Source organism: Aphelocoma coerulescens, chromosome 7 (genome assembly GCF_041296385.1).
Source record: "Aphelocoma coerulescens isolate FSJ_1873_10779 chromosome 7, UR_Acoe_1.0, whole genome shotgun sequence".
NCBI lineage: Eukaryota > Metazoa > Chordata > Aves > Passeriformes > Corvidae > Aphelocoma > Aphelocoma coerulescens.
Window position 1 is genome coordinate 28,880,449 of NC_091021.1, and position 15,725 is coordinate 28,896,173.

The window sequence follows — 15,725 nt, forward strand, 5'->3', positions numbered from 1 at the left end:
GTGTCACAGAAGAGATAAAGAATCCTGCCCCACCTGGTTTCAACAGATGGTGATAGAATATATACTTTTGGTTACATCTTATATTGTAATCTAAGGCACTCTGTCCCTGGAGATGGCCATCATGCAGATCTATTAATCTGGTATTGGTACTAGGAGTTGGATGTGGCACAGAGCAGCTATCCCACATCACAGTCTGTCTTGCTGCTTGAGTTACAGAAAACAGATACACCACAGGAAATTCTGGTCAAGTAAATGACAAAGTTCTCCCTCAAAAGTAGCTCTTTAATGAAGGTGAGGTCCAGGTAGCCAAAGATTTTGAATATTCAGCAAGTGTTATTTCAGAACACGGCATTCAGACTTGTTCCCTCTTAGCAATCTACAATATGGCCCTATTGTGTCCATGCAAAATTCCTTTTTATTTTTTCTACAGATGTTGAATTGGCTTTCATATTGATAGTATTAAATAGCATGCCAAGGTGATACAAGATAGACTAAGATAAGACTATGGCATTCTTAAGAAAGAAAAAAAAGTTGTCAGGAAGACAGTAGCATTCAGAGAAATATAACCAAGGTATAGAAGAGCTGAAAGTTGGAGAGTTGTTTTTCTTTGCATTAAAAAATAAATCTGACACAAATGGTATTGGAAGGGGAGGATATGTTCATGTGATGGGAATGTGTTATTCAAGAAGAGGATGTGTGAAAAAGAACACTGCAAAAAGCACTGGCTGGTGTGTTGTGTGTGGAGCATCTAAGGGAGTAAACCGGCGTAAGCTGCAAACTTAGGAGTGTTTCGGAGAGTAATTGAAGCTCTCTCTCCCTTTTGGCTTTTGTACCTGTGTGCTATCAAATTGCCACTGCATGCCAAGGAACTGGTACTGATCAAGATCAGTTTTTTGTAAATTGTTTGGGACTGGAGGGAACCACGTTTGGGGTTACACAGATATCCCATGGGATGCCTGACCTTGGTGTCACCGTAAAATCTCTTCACTTTAAAATATTACTGTTTCAAATTCCAAAGTATATTTTCTTTCCAATTTGAAACGTTTTTAAGGGAAACTTGGATGTCTCTTAGCAAGGATTTCACATTTGTTTTCAGTTATCGTGAGTTGGGGAAGCTGTTGGTTAAATTCCTGTTTAGCTCTATACATTGAAGAAGATGATAAAGCTTTGACTGTTTCACCTTCACTGACTACTTAAGGTTGAATAACTTTTATTGAGGGGGAAAAGCAAGCATGTTGACTATTTAGAATAGAGTATTATATCTGCATATGATTTTTGCCAGTTTAAGTTGTCAAAATTTTCCACTCTTGCAACTGTACCTGTCTCATTTCCAGAGCTTTCCTTGTTTTTCACCAAAATAAAGAGAAGTAAAACGGGTTTGGGGTTTTTTTTATTTTTTAAGTACACTTCAAGAGGGATGAATCTCTGATTTTTTTTTCATCTTTTAAATTAGTGCTTTTCATCTTTTAAATTAGTACTTATTATTGCTAACACACACTTAGGCTAAGTAGGTTGCCCATGCCAATGCATGGAAGAATTGCTTGCAGAAATGAGAAATATGAGCCCAGCATGTTACAGAAATCTTTGAACTTTGTGGAGAGATTGGCTTTTTCTATTAGCACAGTGCTAAGGCAGTAACATACCAGCTACTAGAAACTCAGTGACATGGCTGGATACCTTTCTTGTTTTCCCTGGCTCACTCCTCCTTCAGACCTTTGCTGTTTTTCTTGATGGGCAGAATATAGATTCTAGGGTGTGATTTACTCTCCTGGCTATTCTTGGTGCAATTTTTAATATAAGCTGAGCCTAATGGCAATATTTTATCTTCACAGCAATTTCCGATTCTTGATGATTGCTTTAGCTTACGCGATACCGCTGGGTGTTTTCTCTGGCTGGTCTGGTGTTCTGGATTTGATATTAACACCCATTCATGTAAGCCAAGTAAGTATCTCCTGACTGATAATCAGCAGCTATTTTGTAAGTGGTATGTTTTTATTTTGCACTAGCATGCAGTTTTATCAGATTTTTAACATGCTATTAATACATATAGACCACTTCACTCCCTGAAATTTGAAACAAAATGAACTGCAGCTTTGGCATCCAAACTCTCACAATTCTTCCTGATGACTCTCCATTAGTGGTCAGTCTTTTCAGAACTGTACACACCTTTTGACAAGAAGGAAGAAGTAGGTAAACAAATGGGAGTATTGTTGGCTGCTGCATCTCTAGTGAAAGAAAATAATGTATGCCTGGTGGAAAAGATGAAGTGGGGAGAAGATAATTTCTAAGCTTTTGATAGAGTATTATAAAAAAACAGAGGACATTACTCAGATTCCATAAAGAGAGGTCACATTTAGGGCACAGACTACTTAGTCATACTTTCTTGTAGTGAATTTATTTCCTTTCCTAGAAAAAGCCTTGCAGTTCAGATTATTGTAGAGAGCTGCTGTTAGCAGTTTGGAGCTCCTGCACAACATTTGTTTTGAAAGCATCATCTTATTTTTTCAGCTTTAACACATTTCTCTTTGTTTTGTTTTGTTTTTTTTGTTTTTTTTCCTGTCAGGTGGATGCAGGCTGGATTGGATTTTGGTCTATAGTTGGAGGTTGTGTTGTTGGCATAGCAATGGCAAGGTAGGAATAATTACAGGTCCTTCTCCATTTCTTCAACTGTGATTGTCATTTAGTTTATCCTTTTAAGAACAGAACTTGTTTTCTCTCATCTTCCAGAAATGTGAAATGGAAAATTCATTTTGGGATTATAGTCTGTTTCTAGTGAAGCAGTAATTTGTACCATGTTAGTGGCTGCTGGGGATTGAGAACTCCACATGCATATACCTGAATTTGGAAGTCAGACTGTTATTCCTGACAGTGGCATCCTGTATGCTGCTTTTAAAGATGGCTCTGGTGAATTCAGGTGCCTGATATGAGGGAGAACCTCATTGCAGCACATTTGGAAAGCATTGAAGAAATTATTGTCTGTCTCCTTTGATCAACACTTTTGGGCATATTGATTCCCAAAGGGATATAGGGAATGTAGCACAGGCAGCCTACCCACAATAACATTGTTCTTCCACAGAGAAATCAGTCTGGGCCCATTTTGGGCAGGTTGCTGGATTCCTGCATAACCTAATTCTGCTGTCTCCTATGGGCTACAGTATGGGTGTACCTATGCTTTTATAAATCCAGACACAGCCCTCTCTGGCCATCGTGAATGCCAATGACACGGAGAGTGGAACAGCAAGGAATTGATTGCCCTTCCAAAAGGCTGCTGCTTATTCTTCATTGAGGTCCTCTTTAGGAAAAGCGATGGTGGGAGGGTAGAAAAGTCTTTTAGGAGGTACCTGAGCAGTGAGTTTATCATGTGATTAAAACCAGTCACATATTCCCCTTGCTTTGGGATATCTGGGCATTGTCCTGGCTTCTCTGTGTCCAATCTTTGGACTCCAGTTTCTGCAGTGAGTTCAGCGCATGCGCAGATATCTGTAGTTGTTGCATCGTTGTGGCGTTGTGGATGGAGAGAGTGATCTTTTTAGGACAGAAACCGAAACTCTCTTTTTTTCACTTGCTGTGCTTCCACCAGAGTACACAATGCATAAAGAAATGTGATGTTTCACATCCTGACATTTTGCAGGCTGCCTAGCAACTGCAACAGGGAGAGGAAAAAACTCCTGACCTAGGGAAAAGAAACAAGCGCTTCTCTCCCATCCACTCCAGATGCAGGCCAAAGGACTTCATCTAGCCAAACAAAGTTCATGCCCTGATTTCCTCTAAAAAGAGTTGCTTTTGATTAGCCAAGCTCAGATACAATGTTTTCTCTGTAACAGAATAGATGTTTAAAGCAACTGCTGTAAATGACACAGATGCCATAGGTTGCATGTTGAAGCAGGTAGAGTGCCAGTTTAATCTTTCCCATCATGAATTAATCTGTGGTATATTTGCAGCATTTCAATAGTAGAGCTTAGAAGCTCACTTAACTTTGTTAGGAGAGAATCTTCAGACTCTGTGTCAACATGCAAATCTCAGTCTTTATGGTAGATTAATTTATTTAATATATTGCCTGAGTTAAGTTTCAGGAAATGCTGGCAGTCCCTTTAACTTAACTGCTTCAAAATTGGTTTCAAACCTTGTAGAATACCTGTATTTTGTAGCATTTAATAAATTTAAAAAATACCAACAGTCTGTCTTCAAATCCGTCTTTCTAACTTGGGTGATGCACAGTTCAGATGGGAGGGTTTGCATACAGAAAGGGAGGGAGGAGGTGATTTGTCACTTCTGATGGATGACTCTCCCTCCTAGGCCTATTCAGCATTTATCTGTGTAGGGTTGAATCAATGACGAGTCTGACTGTAATCTGCTGAATGTTGTAATTAGGAAAATTAAGTAATGATTCTTGTCAAAGCTGACAAGTTGATATATTTCAGTGTCAGAACTGTGATTTGCCAAGCAGGCAGCTCTCTCCCTTAACCACCTCTCAAGAAGCTGTTAGTTTTGGGGTGGGTTTTTTTTCCTTTTTTTTTTTTTTTTTTTTTTTTTTTTTTCTAATTTGTCAAAGCAAAATTGGTGCATCTTAGGAATTTGCTCCTTCCATTTTTGTCAATGCAGATTCTATAATTAAGAATTTTTAACAACCTGAGCCTTGCATTGGAGCATTAGGTCCTGTACATCACAGTAGGTGTTAAATCATCTGTACTTAAAATAATGCCCAGTTTGGAAATTTGTATATCTATCTCATTTTCAAAATGGTCCAAGTTTTCCTCAGCATTATACATAAATCCTTCTACTCTCCACCCACTGCTGTCCTGATAGCCATGAACTTACATGTTTAGCTAATGTGTTTGATGCATTTTTATAATTGAAAAGCCAGGCCTATTTTGGGCAGCTGGTAGGTGCTGTACCCATTGCTGGCAGCTTTCAAATGCTACTAGTTTGAAGAAAGGCAGTGTCAAAGAGCAGCATTCATATTGCTAATGGAATATGGTGCATGGAAACATAATTCTATTCCCTTTTCTCAGATTTTTTTTTAAATTTTTTTCCCCACATTTGCCAAGGATCATAGATATTTCTGAGGTTTTCTCCTCTGCAGCTCAGTTTCAGTTCCTGTTTCTAACCTGCAGTGTAGTCAAAATGCTGAAACTTTATGGCATGGTGATAATTTCCTTAGCAACAGACAGTGTTGTCAGCAGTGCAGGTTTGTGATTTTAACTGTAGGATACAGCCTGGGGCTGGATCTGCTGGGAGGCTGGAGACTGTTACCAGCAGTAGGCTCAGAGGTCTGTGTCTGGCAAAATATGCACCTTCTCTCCTGTTGTGCCTACAGTTTTAGCAGCTGCAGACAATCCCTTACATGCTAGATGATGAAGAAGGACTTAAACAGAGCAAAGGTTTGAGGTCAAATGCTGGGCCTGAGGATAAAAGTAATTTCTCATATTTTTTGATTGAAACAAGTATTCTGATGAGTAGACTAGATTTGCACTCTTCTTTATTCCTGTAACCAGACAAGAAAGAGAAGTCCTTCGATTACCAAGTTCAGGCTAGGTTGCTATGTCATTTTTTTGCCATTATTTCTATTGCTGGCTGAATCCAGTAGCTGCATAAGCCTTTACCTTTGGGGTACATTTGACCCTTTTGGAATTCTATGATATCTGAGAGCTCTTTGGAACATACTGCTGCCCAAACTGGGATCTTTGTGTCAAAAAGAGTTGCAGCTGCTTGGTAGGTATTTTCTCCACTTAGCTGTTATGAATGGCTTAGATGCATATCATGCTCTAATCCTCACATATTCCTTGTGGTGGTATAGAGACAGAATCCCCTAGAGATCACCCCCAGACCTGTTGTCTGTGAATGTCCCTTCAAGAAGGCTGGTACTTCTCACACTGTTTCATTAGACAGGATGCACGTTACTGCCCTTGCCTGTAAGAACAGAGAACAGTGATGTTGTCTGCCAGCAGGCAAAGTGGGAGTCTCTGTGGAATAAGCTGAAAGTTTACACTTTGAGATGCTTCTGCAAAGCTTTTAAAATTGCTGATTTTGACCCTAGTGATCCCAAAGAATAATTAAAGAAACTGGCAAACCAGTGAGGCGATCCTGACTCCTAGATTGGATTGTTAGAAAAAAATCCACCAGTAGTAGCTGACCTCTGGCTATTGGAGATGAATGCATAAGCCACTTGAACACTGCAGTCATAAACTTCTCAGATTATATGCAGCATTGATCTCCCACTACTGCTTATTGAATTACTCACTGCTAAATTCAATGTGGAATTAAAGCATGGGGAGAATCAAAATAAGAGGAAAGAAGCTGGTTTGGGGGAGTGGAGAGCATTTGACTGCATTACTCCTACATCTCATACAGTATATGTGGAAGTTCTCAAAATGTTGGTAGCATTTTCTGTTTTATCAAGTAAGCTATAAGGTATCTGCCTGTAGAGTGCTCTTTGTCAGGGCAGAGAAGGCAGTTAGCTGATGGACAGACAAATTTCATCATGGACCAAACTAGGTGGATTATGATACCATTAGCCTAATCAAGGTAGGAGGCTGTAGGGGCAGAAAATATGCTTTAGAAATACATACCTAACCTGTCCATCCCAAAATCACATCTCCTAAGCAGGAGATTATACAAATTACTCATGAATAAATGACATTGCCTTTTCTAATATATCTTTTTCAGTAGTTAGGTTAACATCCCCTTTGAAAAGAGTGGTTGCACTGATAATTCTGCTACACAAGCACTGCTCAAGAGCATTCTGGCTCCTTGAAAGAAAAGGGGAAAAAAGATGAAAAAAGCAATTGTACCATCAAGTGGTATAAAGATCATAATTCCCTCTGTATAACAGCCAGATTGCCCAAGGACTTGTGGGGCTGTCCCTCCACATGTCTGTCAGCAGTGTCTGTGTAGAAGAGCAGTAGCACCAAGCTTGTGGTTTCTGGAACTTTTCAACCCAAAACAGCCACTGGCAGAGTGACCCCCTGTGTAAAAGGTTCCTTCCTTGCCTAAGCCACCATGAGCTTCATCACTGATGCCTCCAAGAGTTCAGAAGCTGTTCCTTCTCACCTTCAACTAGGCTTTCTTTGGAATTTTTTGGAGTTTTTCCATTTCCCACAGGAATGGATCTTGACACTTAACTATGTCTTGAATAAAACGCGGCAACCTCCTCATATGCTAATGGAGCTCTGTGTCTGCCAAGGGAGACTGGCAAACGCTGACTAAACAGCGATGAAAGTAGTGGTGTGATATTGTGTCCAACAAATGCAGAAGAAAAAAAACTTTCCTCCAAGTGTATTCATTTGATGCCTTGAGAATTACTTGAAAATTGTTCTGGTTTGGTTGTTATTTCGTGACAGCTAAAAAAATCCATGGCTCTTCAGCTTGACAGCTAGAAATATCACCATTCTATAAAAATACCTTTTTTCTATTTCTGAAAATGAGAAAGTACTTTTAAATTGTTTTTATTGTCTCCAGAATGTTTAATGAGAATAAACTGAATTAATTGTCAAGTGTGACATTTAAAGAATATGAAAATCAGCATTTATACTGCTCTGATGTGTGCTTTTATTTTAGATTTGCAGATTTTATCAGAGGCATGCTGAAGTTCATACTGCTGCTGCTTTTATCTGGAGCAACATTAGCATCAACCTGGTTCACTCTCACCTGTCTAACTACTGTCACTCATCTGCCTTTAACCACAGGTATCGGCAATGATTTTAATTCCTATTCTTTTTAATTGATATTGCAGGCAAATATTTGAAGTCTTCACTATCTTATAACCTGGTTTGGTATCTTTAGTAATACAGTAGTTTTACTAAGATGAAAAAAAAGTTTAGAGGGTCTTTTGAATCTGAAGTATCTTCACTGGCTTTGAATAACTTCATAAAAAGATTAAAAACTTAGCCCAATAATAAGAACCCCGAATACACATCTAAATTTGATTTGGGGACTAAGTGTTTTTCTATTTTGGGTCCTTTGGAATAACCAAAGTGAGAAATAAATCAAGAAAAATCAGATGAATGAGAGTAGAGTCGCATATAAGAAACAGTGACATGTCTGGGAATTTCGGGGTTTGAAACTTACATTAGTTATTGGAACACGTGGTGCATTTCAAACCAAGGTGACCTGTAGTGTTTTCAGCCATCTAAATCTGTCCCTGCACAGTGCTGTCCTCTTTTTCTGCACCTGCATGCAGGTTTAGGGAACTTTTCCAGCCCAAAATTAACTCAGCCTGCGCCTCAAAAAGACAAGAAAAAAAGCTCTTGGCAGGAGTGGGGGAAAAGCTCAGAGGTCTAGTCAGGCTGCCAGCTAGCTGTACCCTTAGTTGAAAGCTAGCACTGCTTCGCTCTTAAAAATCCATCCTTCACTTTATTATCTGCACCAAAGGACTGATCCACCTGTGATTCCAAGACCTTCAACAGAGTAGCAAATTACAGTAAAACCTAAGACATCAAGATTCAAAAATATATTTATTTAGTAAAGAATTCTATAGATACATTTTAAATATAATTCCATCTTTGTTACAAGCAACTTATGCATTCCAGGAGAAATGAAGACTTTTTTTGTCCATTTTTAATAAAAGAGTTTGGTGTGGAGAGTAGTATATAGAGTAGTGTTTTACTCAAATTAACTTTGAGTTTCAGTAGGTGTCCTTGGTGCACTGCAAATGTCACAACTATAAACTAAAGTGGGTACAGCAAATTGAAATACATGATCAATTCAAGAGCAACACCATCTGGATGGATAGGTCAAATTTGTGCTTTATCTTGAAATTTCAATGCTTTCAGAAATTCTGCTTAAATAAAACATAATTCAATCAATAAACAAATCAAATTTCATGATGGCTGTTGTCATACTAAATGACTACACTTTTCCATCAAATCTAAAATAAAAGCAATAAAAGCTTTTTTCTCGTGCTTGCCTGCTTCATCACTACAAGCCTGCAGTAATGTAAATTTTTACAGCAACTCTATCCTCTGAATTGATGCAACAAGCCAAACACATAAATGACCCTTCAAGTCTATGCATAAGAATGAAGCAGAGATGTTTCAAGAGGGGAAAGTCATTACGTACATTTGCCAGTGTTTGAAAACAAAACTGATGGAGCTCTCTCTGATTTTATTTTATTTTTTTTTTAGTAAAGAATTTGGCATGCAGCATAGGTTCTATAAGAATTCTTATTTGTTTATAGCATTTAGGTGCCTTGTGCTGCTTTTTTTTTTTGGAAAGGTGATCCACCGTCAGGACGTAAAAGTACATAGGGTATTTGAGGTTTGATATATAGTATCCTAAACTAGCATTCCTTGATTCAAATACAGGGATTGGGTTGTACTTTTCATGCAATTACCATTTCTCTTAAAATGGATGATTCCTTAGATTAAGTTGTAATTATATATCAGAGTTTTCTGACAGTGCTGTTCTTATATATGTCACTGTAAATATTGAACCCTTTTCTTTAAAATAAGCTTGTTTTGAATAGAAGTGCCAGGAATGTGGTGCATTCCTCAAAAAAAAAAAGGCAATCTAAAGCATCAGAGTCTAATGTGCAGCCAGAAAATAAGATCTCTTTTTTCTTCCATTTAAATTTCATAGATATGCTGTGGGGGAAGGTTCGTATCAGGCTGTTCTCATTAAAGTTCATATAAAATAGATGTAATGTGCCTGTTCAATTTAATTCCTTGTACACAGAAAAGCAGTGGTATATCTTTATAAAATACGCTGCTATGGATGAAAACACACAAGCTTTTTAAGCTAATTTATAGGACTTCATGCTAGATTATTCCTCAATGTAATGATGCAACATGATGATGACCTCTGCATTCACAGTAATTGGGAGAAACGGTACATTTGAATTGATTTGGATGAACTTCCTTTTTTTCTTCTCTTTTTAATTAAAAGTTTGAGATGTAGAGTGTATCTGAGTACCAATTTAGGAGGTCAAATGCAGGCTGTGGGCTGGCAGCTTTTGGAAGTGATTAAGTGGTAGCTGGTAAAGGTGGAAGTCCCTCTGCATATCAGGGGGCTGGTGTTGATGGTGGACTGCCAAGTAGTTATTCTCTGTGTGTTTTTAGTAGAGCTGGAAGATGTGCAAAACAAAAGCAGACATCATTGTGGGGCTTTCCCCTCATTCATCTTTTTTTAAAATTTTTGTTTTATTTCTGTTTCTTTTTTCTTTTTTTTTTTTTTCCAGGAAAGGTCCATAAACTACTTTGTATTCCAGAGCCACTTTGCAGGCAGCACTGGACACCTGTGGCAAAGCAGGGGTTGTTATGTTATTGAAGGCAACAGGTTTTGATGTTGCCAGAAGGTTCATAGGCTCCTCCACTTCTTCCTGTCCTGTGGCAAAGAGCACAAGTGTTGGGCTTGGAAGTGCTACAGAGCCAGTGATGGAGCTCAGTCCACACTTTTCAGCCTTATTCAAATGCTGAGGCAGAGCAAGCAGGGTTCAACACCGACACACAAACTTGTGGGTGTGTACATTTGATCTTCCAAAGAGATTTTGTTTTCCCTTCCAACCATGTAGCTCCCATTTTGGGAGGGACTTCCCCCTCCTCTCTTGGCCTGCCTCCAGTGTTGTTCTCGTGAACAAGTCAGGCTTTGCCCTACAAAGCCACAAGCACTGCCATCTTCAGCAATACCTGGAAACTGCTGAAATATCCACACGCTCTGAAGGATTGCTGGTACAGTTAGAAGGGAGCTCTTGCACAGGACAGGATGGTTATTTTGGGGAGGAGACAAGACACTCTATGGGAGCCTTTGTACTGGCCTAGGTGTTAAGCAGGCTTCACCACAGAGATGAAGGCTGGTTAGATGACATCATCATCATCATCTGCTGTATCTCACCTGACAGCTGCTTGATCCATGAATAAAGTTTGCATCCATAGGCAGACCCTGATAGTGGTTTCCCCAGGACAAAAAAACAGTCGTTTCCTTGAGCATGGGGGTATTGGGTGACATACATGCTCCTCTGCCTCTTCTGAAAACCCTCTGCCTGTCTCCCACCTGGGCTCAGAGCAAGTAGTAGGTGGATGTGTTTTTATGGAAGCATGAAAAAAGATCAGAGAGTATGGCCAATTATTCACTCTAAAAGAAAGGAAAGAAAACCTCTAAATATTTGTTTTTAAAATACAAGCAAACCAAATCCCTCTTTTAATTGGTGTTCTTTGTAGCAGTTTTAGTAATGTCTGGTTTAAATATTGGGGGAGGAAAGTATTTGAAAAAATGGTCACAGCAAAAGGTATTTTCCTCACCTTGTTTGTATAATATTCTCCTAATTCCTTTTAAATAGGCACAACATCATTTAAAGATATTTCCTACAAAATGTAATTACTTAGAATGGAGACCTTTAATGCAGATATTAAAAATCAATGACTGCATTTGTGGTTTCTTTTAAATTATACTGTTTAGCATTGTTTGCATTGAGTAATGCCTGCATTGCTTTGTATTTGCATAATATGCTCCATTTTTCCTCCTCCCATGGAGGAAGACCAGTTTTCTGTCATTTGCTGACTTCTTAATGTAACTCCAAAAGATTTTATAAAAAGTGTATTCAGAGTCGAATATATGAACTTTAACAGCCAGTGTGGGGAGAAAAGAAAGCAGGGCAATAATGATACAGTGCCAGCTACTATATCATCTGTCTAAAACACCTCTCATCAGCTAATCACAGCTCTCCAAAAACCTTGATTCTGGAATTGGTTTATATTTTAAGTGAGCCTGAATTTTATTTTAAGAAATTTTAATTTTAATGTATATTATTTGCATTTCAGTTTCAAAGACAATTTTATGTACACATCACGCATTAAAATAGTTTTCTCCATTGAATTCCCAGTGCAGCTGCTGATCTGTTTCTCTGTGCCAAGTTCATTGTTGGTTTGCTTTGTACTGAACTTCATTATGTGAATTTATGTACAATGGGATACTTCGACCCAAAATAATTGTGTAAGGCATTGTATTGCCAGTTTCAGTATCTTGCCACTTTGTATTGCTGGTAGTATCTCTGGATACAAATACTAGCATTTTCCAAAAATTGATATGCAACACTAGTTGCTCGCAGCTCAGATTGAGTGTTTTCAGCATAGCATATCAAGAATATTCTAATATTTATGAGCACATTTAGCAGAAGTTTGCTTTACAAAATCTTTTCTAGTGCTGCATGGCAGACACTGAATACAGTGGCAACTCCATAAGCTGATGACTATATTTAGGTTAAGCAGCCTACTCTTTTATTTTCAGGTTCAACAGATTGAACATTATAAACGCATCTGTCTCTCTGTCCTCATCTACAAAGTGCAGTATTGAAAAAGAGAGGTGTTAATTATGTAATACTGATTAGTTTATTATTTCAGTTTAATTTCTTTACTATAAACAAGATGTGCTTGGTAAGTGTAAGGCAGAAGGACCCAGAGGATAAAGCAGTGGCCTGAAAACATTAACCTGCTTGGGGCTATGGGCAAATCATTACCTCTACTCCTGCTTTTCCCATTCATAAGATGGCAATAATGGCCTTTGTTTTGCTGACAGCTTCTTTGACTTCACAGATAGAAGAGTGCTTAAAGAGGAACTAATTTAGGGGGTTATTTTCTCTTAAAAAGAGTGTTAAATAGTGCACAGTGCTTGAAATTTGGGAGGAGCGTTTCAGGGATGAATATCTGTGAATCTGGGCACTTTGATAGCAAACCTCAAATATTGTATAATTTCCAGCCCTCTCCTCTTTCATTTCTTGAGGCTTACTCAGTAATTTTTTCACTTCTTAGTCCTCCAAACTGAATGCTCTGCTTTCAAAGCAAGTTCCACTTGCTTTTCTCATGAGAAGAATGTAGAACAAATCAAATTTGATCAGATTTTTGGTTACTTTCAAAACTCTATCATGAGATAGAAATTTGATCAGTGTGTGCTGGAATGGAAATCCAGGCAATGAAACATATTGATGTTATAAATGTGCACTACAGAGACATCTTTCTTCTATTGTGTTTTCCCATTCCCATAAATGAATTACAGTAAAATTTACTGTCTTACCTTGAGGGAGTCACATTTCTTGTGGCAAAATTAAGGGTGACTTCTTCCATGACTTCCATGACTTCCATGACTTGTGGCAAAATTAAGGGTGACTTCGTACCATGGCCAGCAGCAAGAGTTAGATTATAGGGAGGTTTCATTCTACTTTACAGGACTTTAGATTTTGGCAGGAGCTAACTTGAATTGTTCAAATTGGTCAGGGGGATACTGAAGCACTAAAGTCAACAAAGCCTGCATCCACATGAGGCATTATCCTTTCACTTTGGTGTTTGAGATACAGTTATAATGGGCAATAACAAAGAATATATTCCATTGTATTTACTCTCCTGTTTATCTGTATAAAATTTGTGTGACTTTTGGCTGAGTGTGTCTCAGAAGAGAACTGTTACAAAATGTACAGAGTTCAAGAGATTTTGGCAGAGGACTTTGGAAGGAGATACTGTACCACTTGCCTGCACTTGATACAGCATTTCCTGTGTAAATTTATCCGAAAACTTTTTTTTTTTAAGAAAGGTAATATTTCATATTCTTTGTTAAAAATCAGCTAAAATACATGTGCCAATGGTTGATAAGAACTAGTCACATCAGTTGAGCTCCTTCCATCAATTTCATTTGGGTTTGGATCAGGCTCTGCAGTTATACATATAGTGATGGTATAATTTAAGAGTAAATTGCTAAACATGTTGCAGAATGTCCTGGAAAATTCTGGGAAATTGTTTGGATGTCAGAGATACTTGAGTCTCCTGCTGCTGCATTGCAAACTCATCTGAGGACACCAAGTGAAGGCTGTCATTTAAATCACTTCCCTGTTTGAATTCCTAACTTCCTCCCTCACATCCCCCTCCCTCTTCCCCCCCCCCCCCCCTTTTTTTTTTTTTTAATTGGTATAAAGCTTTTGCCACAGCTTCTGGCTGGGAAAAGAGGAAGTCTTTTCCTGGGATATGGGCATGTATTTGCCATCCAGGAGATGGATGGCAAATACAGGAGATAAGCCAGGCAGGAACCTTCCTTCTTGACATTTTTTCTCCTCTTTGTGCTAAGCCACTGTATCACCATCAGTCCCAAGTCACTACCTTGCTTCATCTAACTGGTAACATCTCTAGAGCTATTATCAGGACACATTTTATTCCTTGCTTCCTTCCTGGCCAGGAGAATGAGTGCTGAGGGAATAGCAAGGGTTAGCTCATACCTCAAGCATGAACATGGCTTGAGCCTCCTGCTGCAGCAGCTCCTGGCCAGTTCTCTGAAACAGCTGTGCTTTGGATGGGTGTTTTGCCTTTGCTGATCTTTTTGCAGTGGCCAACCTGAGCAATAGCTGCTTAATGCACAGAAACGTATTTTAAACTATTTCAGTTAATGTCATGTTTTAAGAAACCTAGCCCAGCTCCATTGTTGATGTCCATAGCTGCCACTGTCTTGGATACACAACTTTGTGCACAACTTCATAGGCAATTAATTAATTCCTTTCCCTAAGAAAAAGTGATCTTTTTTTTATACTAGTAGCATGACACACTTCTCCAGTGTATGCCTATCCAAGTTAGTTGTTATTCTTTAGGACATAATGTCAGCTTCTTGGTGAATCATCTCTTTTTTTTTTTTTTTAAGTCAGTGCTTTCAGATCCTTATATTCATTTCCAATGACTGTCATTAAGATTGTCTTAATTGAAAGAACATTTGCTGTAACTTCAGCAGCTGTTCTTCTGCAGTATAAAATCATGGTAATTGTGTTTGTTCAGTGCAAGGTCTCTGTGAGGGAAAGCAAATGGTCCCTGTTAATAGGTGGTATCTGCCTGCTATCCTGTTGCCCACAAGCTGGAATATGAGATATGCTATTTAGTGTGTGAAGTAAAAAGCAAAAACCACTTTTGAACTCTGATTTTACTTCTTTCTGTGACTTATTTTTCTGAAACTGCATATCTTGTCTTTGAGTTCCTGTCTAGTTGACTGGTTGGATATGTGACTTAGCTGCCAAGCTAGTGGAATAAGCTTATTTGTATAGCACTCGGGATAACCCTGGGTGATTTACAGAGGCATGAAATAAAAAACAGTTTACCATCACTACAATATGTACCATTTAAAGAAGGCTTTCAGACATGCACATCTCCTTCATTCTTCATTTTCAGAGCTTCTTTTTGTGGTTTCCCAATTAAAAGCTATCATTTCCACTAGATGTTAGAACTTAAATTGGCATCTACTGGATGCTATATTCTGTCTGTCCTTTTGCTGTGACATTTCTGCTTATTAATTCTAAAGGAGTGTGTACCTGCACCTCTACATAGACCTTGTTTTATCAGTATTACCTGTGATCTCAGCTGAGGTGCTGTCACTGGTATTCAGCTGGCAGTTCTTGGTGTGCACACAAAAGGCAGGCAATACTTTGGGGCAGCCAAAGGGTGATGGTAAAGCTGCTTTGCTCCTTGTGGTACGGAAATGTGAGGTGTGTGCCAGTGGGTGTGTTTTTTGAGTGTCATGACAAGGTAATGTAAGGATGTTGTTTCTATGGTACAGAGTTATTGCCCTTGTTCACTTGTGGTCTGGTCATCTTAATACATTTTAGTGAGTGGTGAGCAATGATATAATTCAACTGGCATATTTTAAACTAGCAAATGTAGCTTGAAGGCTTCTGTTTATTTCATGGAAACCTTGGCATCTACTGTAGTAAACAAAATTTGAAGTCTCGGTCTTTAAATGGCTAGTAATTTTTGCCTTCATCTCATTGATTT

At 38.5% G+C, this 15,725-nt stretch overlaps 1 protein-coding gene across 1 annotated transcript in view; it reads left to right on the forward strand.

The window, feature by feature from the left end:
* Positions 1-15,725, forward strand: part of SLC49A4 (solute carrier family 49 member 4) — a 66,712-nt gene that overhangs the window by 43,384 nt on the left and 7,603 nt on the right. The window contains exons 5-7 of the mRNA XM_069021069.1: positions 1,833-1,941; positions 2,564-2,631; positions 7,558-7,685. Of these exons, the coding sequence (XP_068877170.1) occupies positions 1,833-1,941; positions 2,564-2,631; positions 7,558-7,685 (305 nt within the window). The remainder of the gene's footprint in view (positions 1-1,832; positions 1,942-2,563; positions 2,632-7,557; positions 7,686-15,725) is intronic.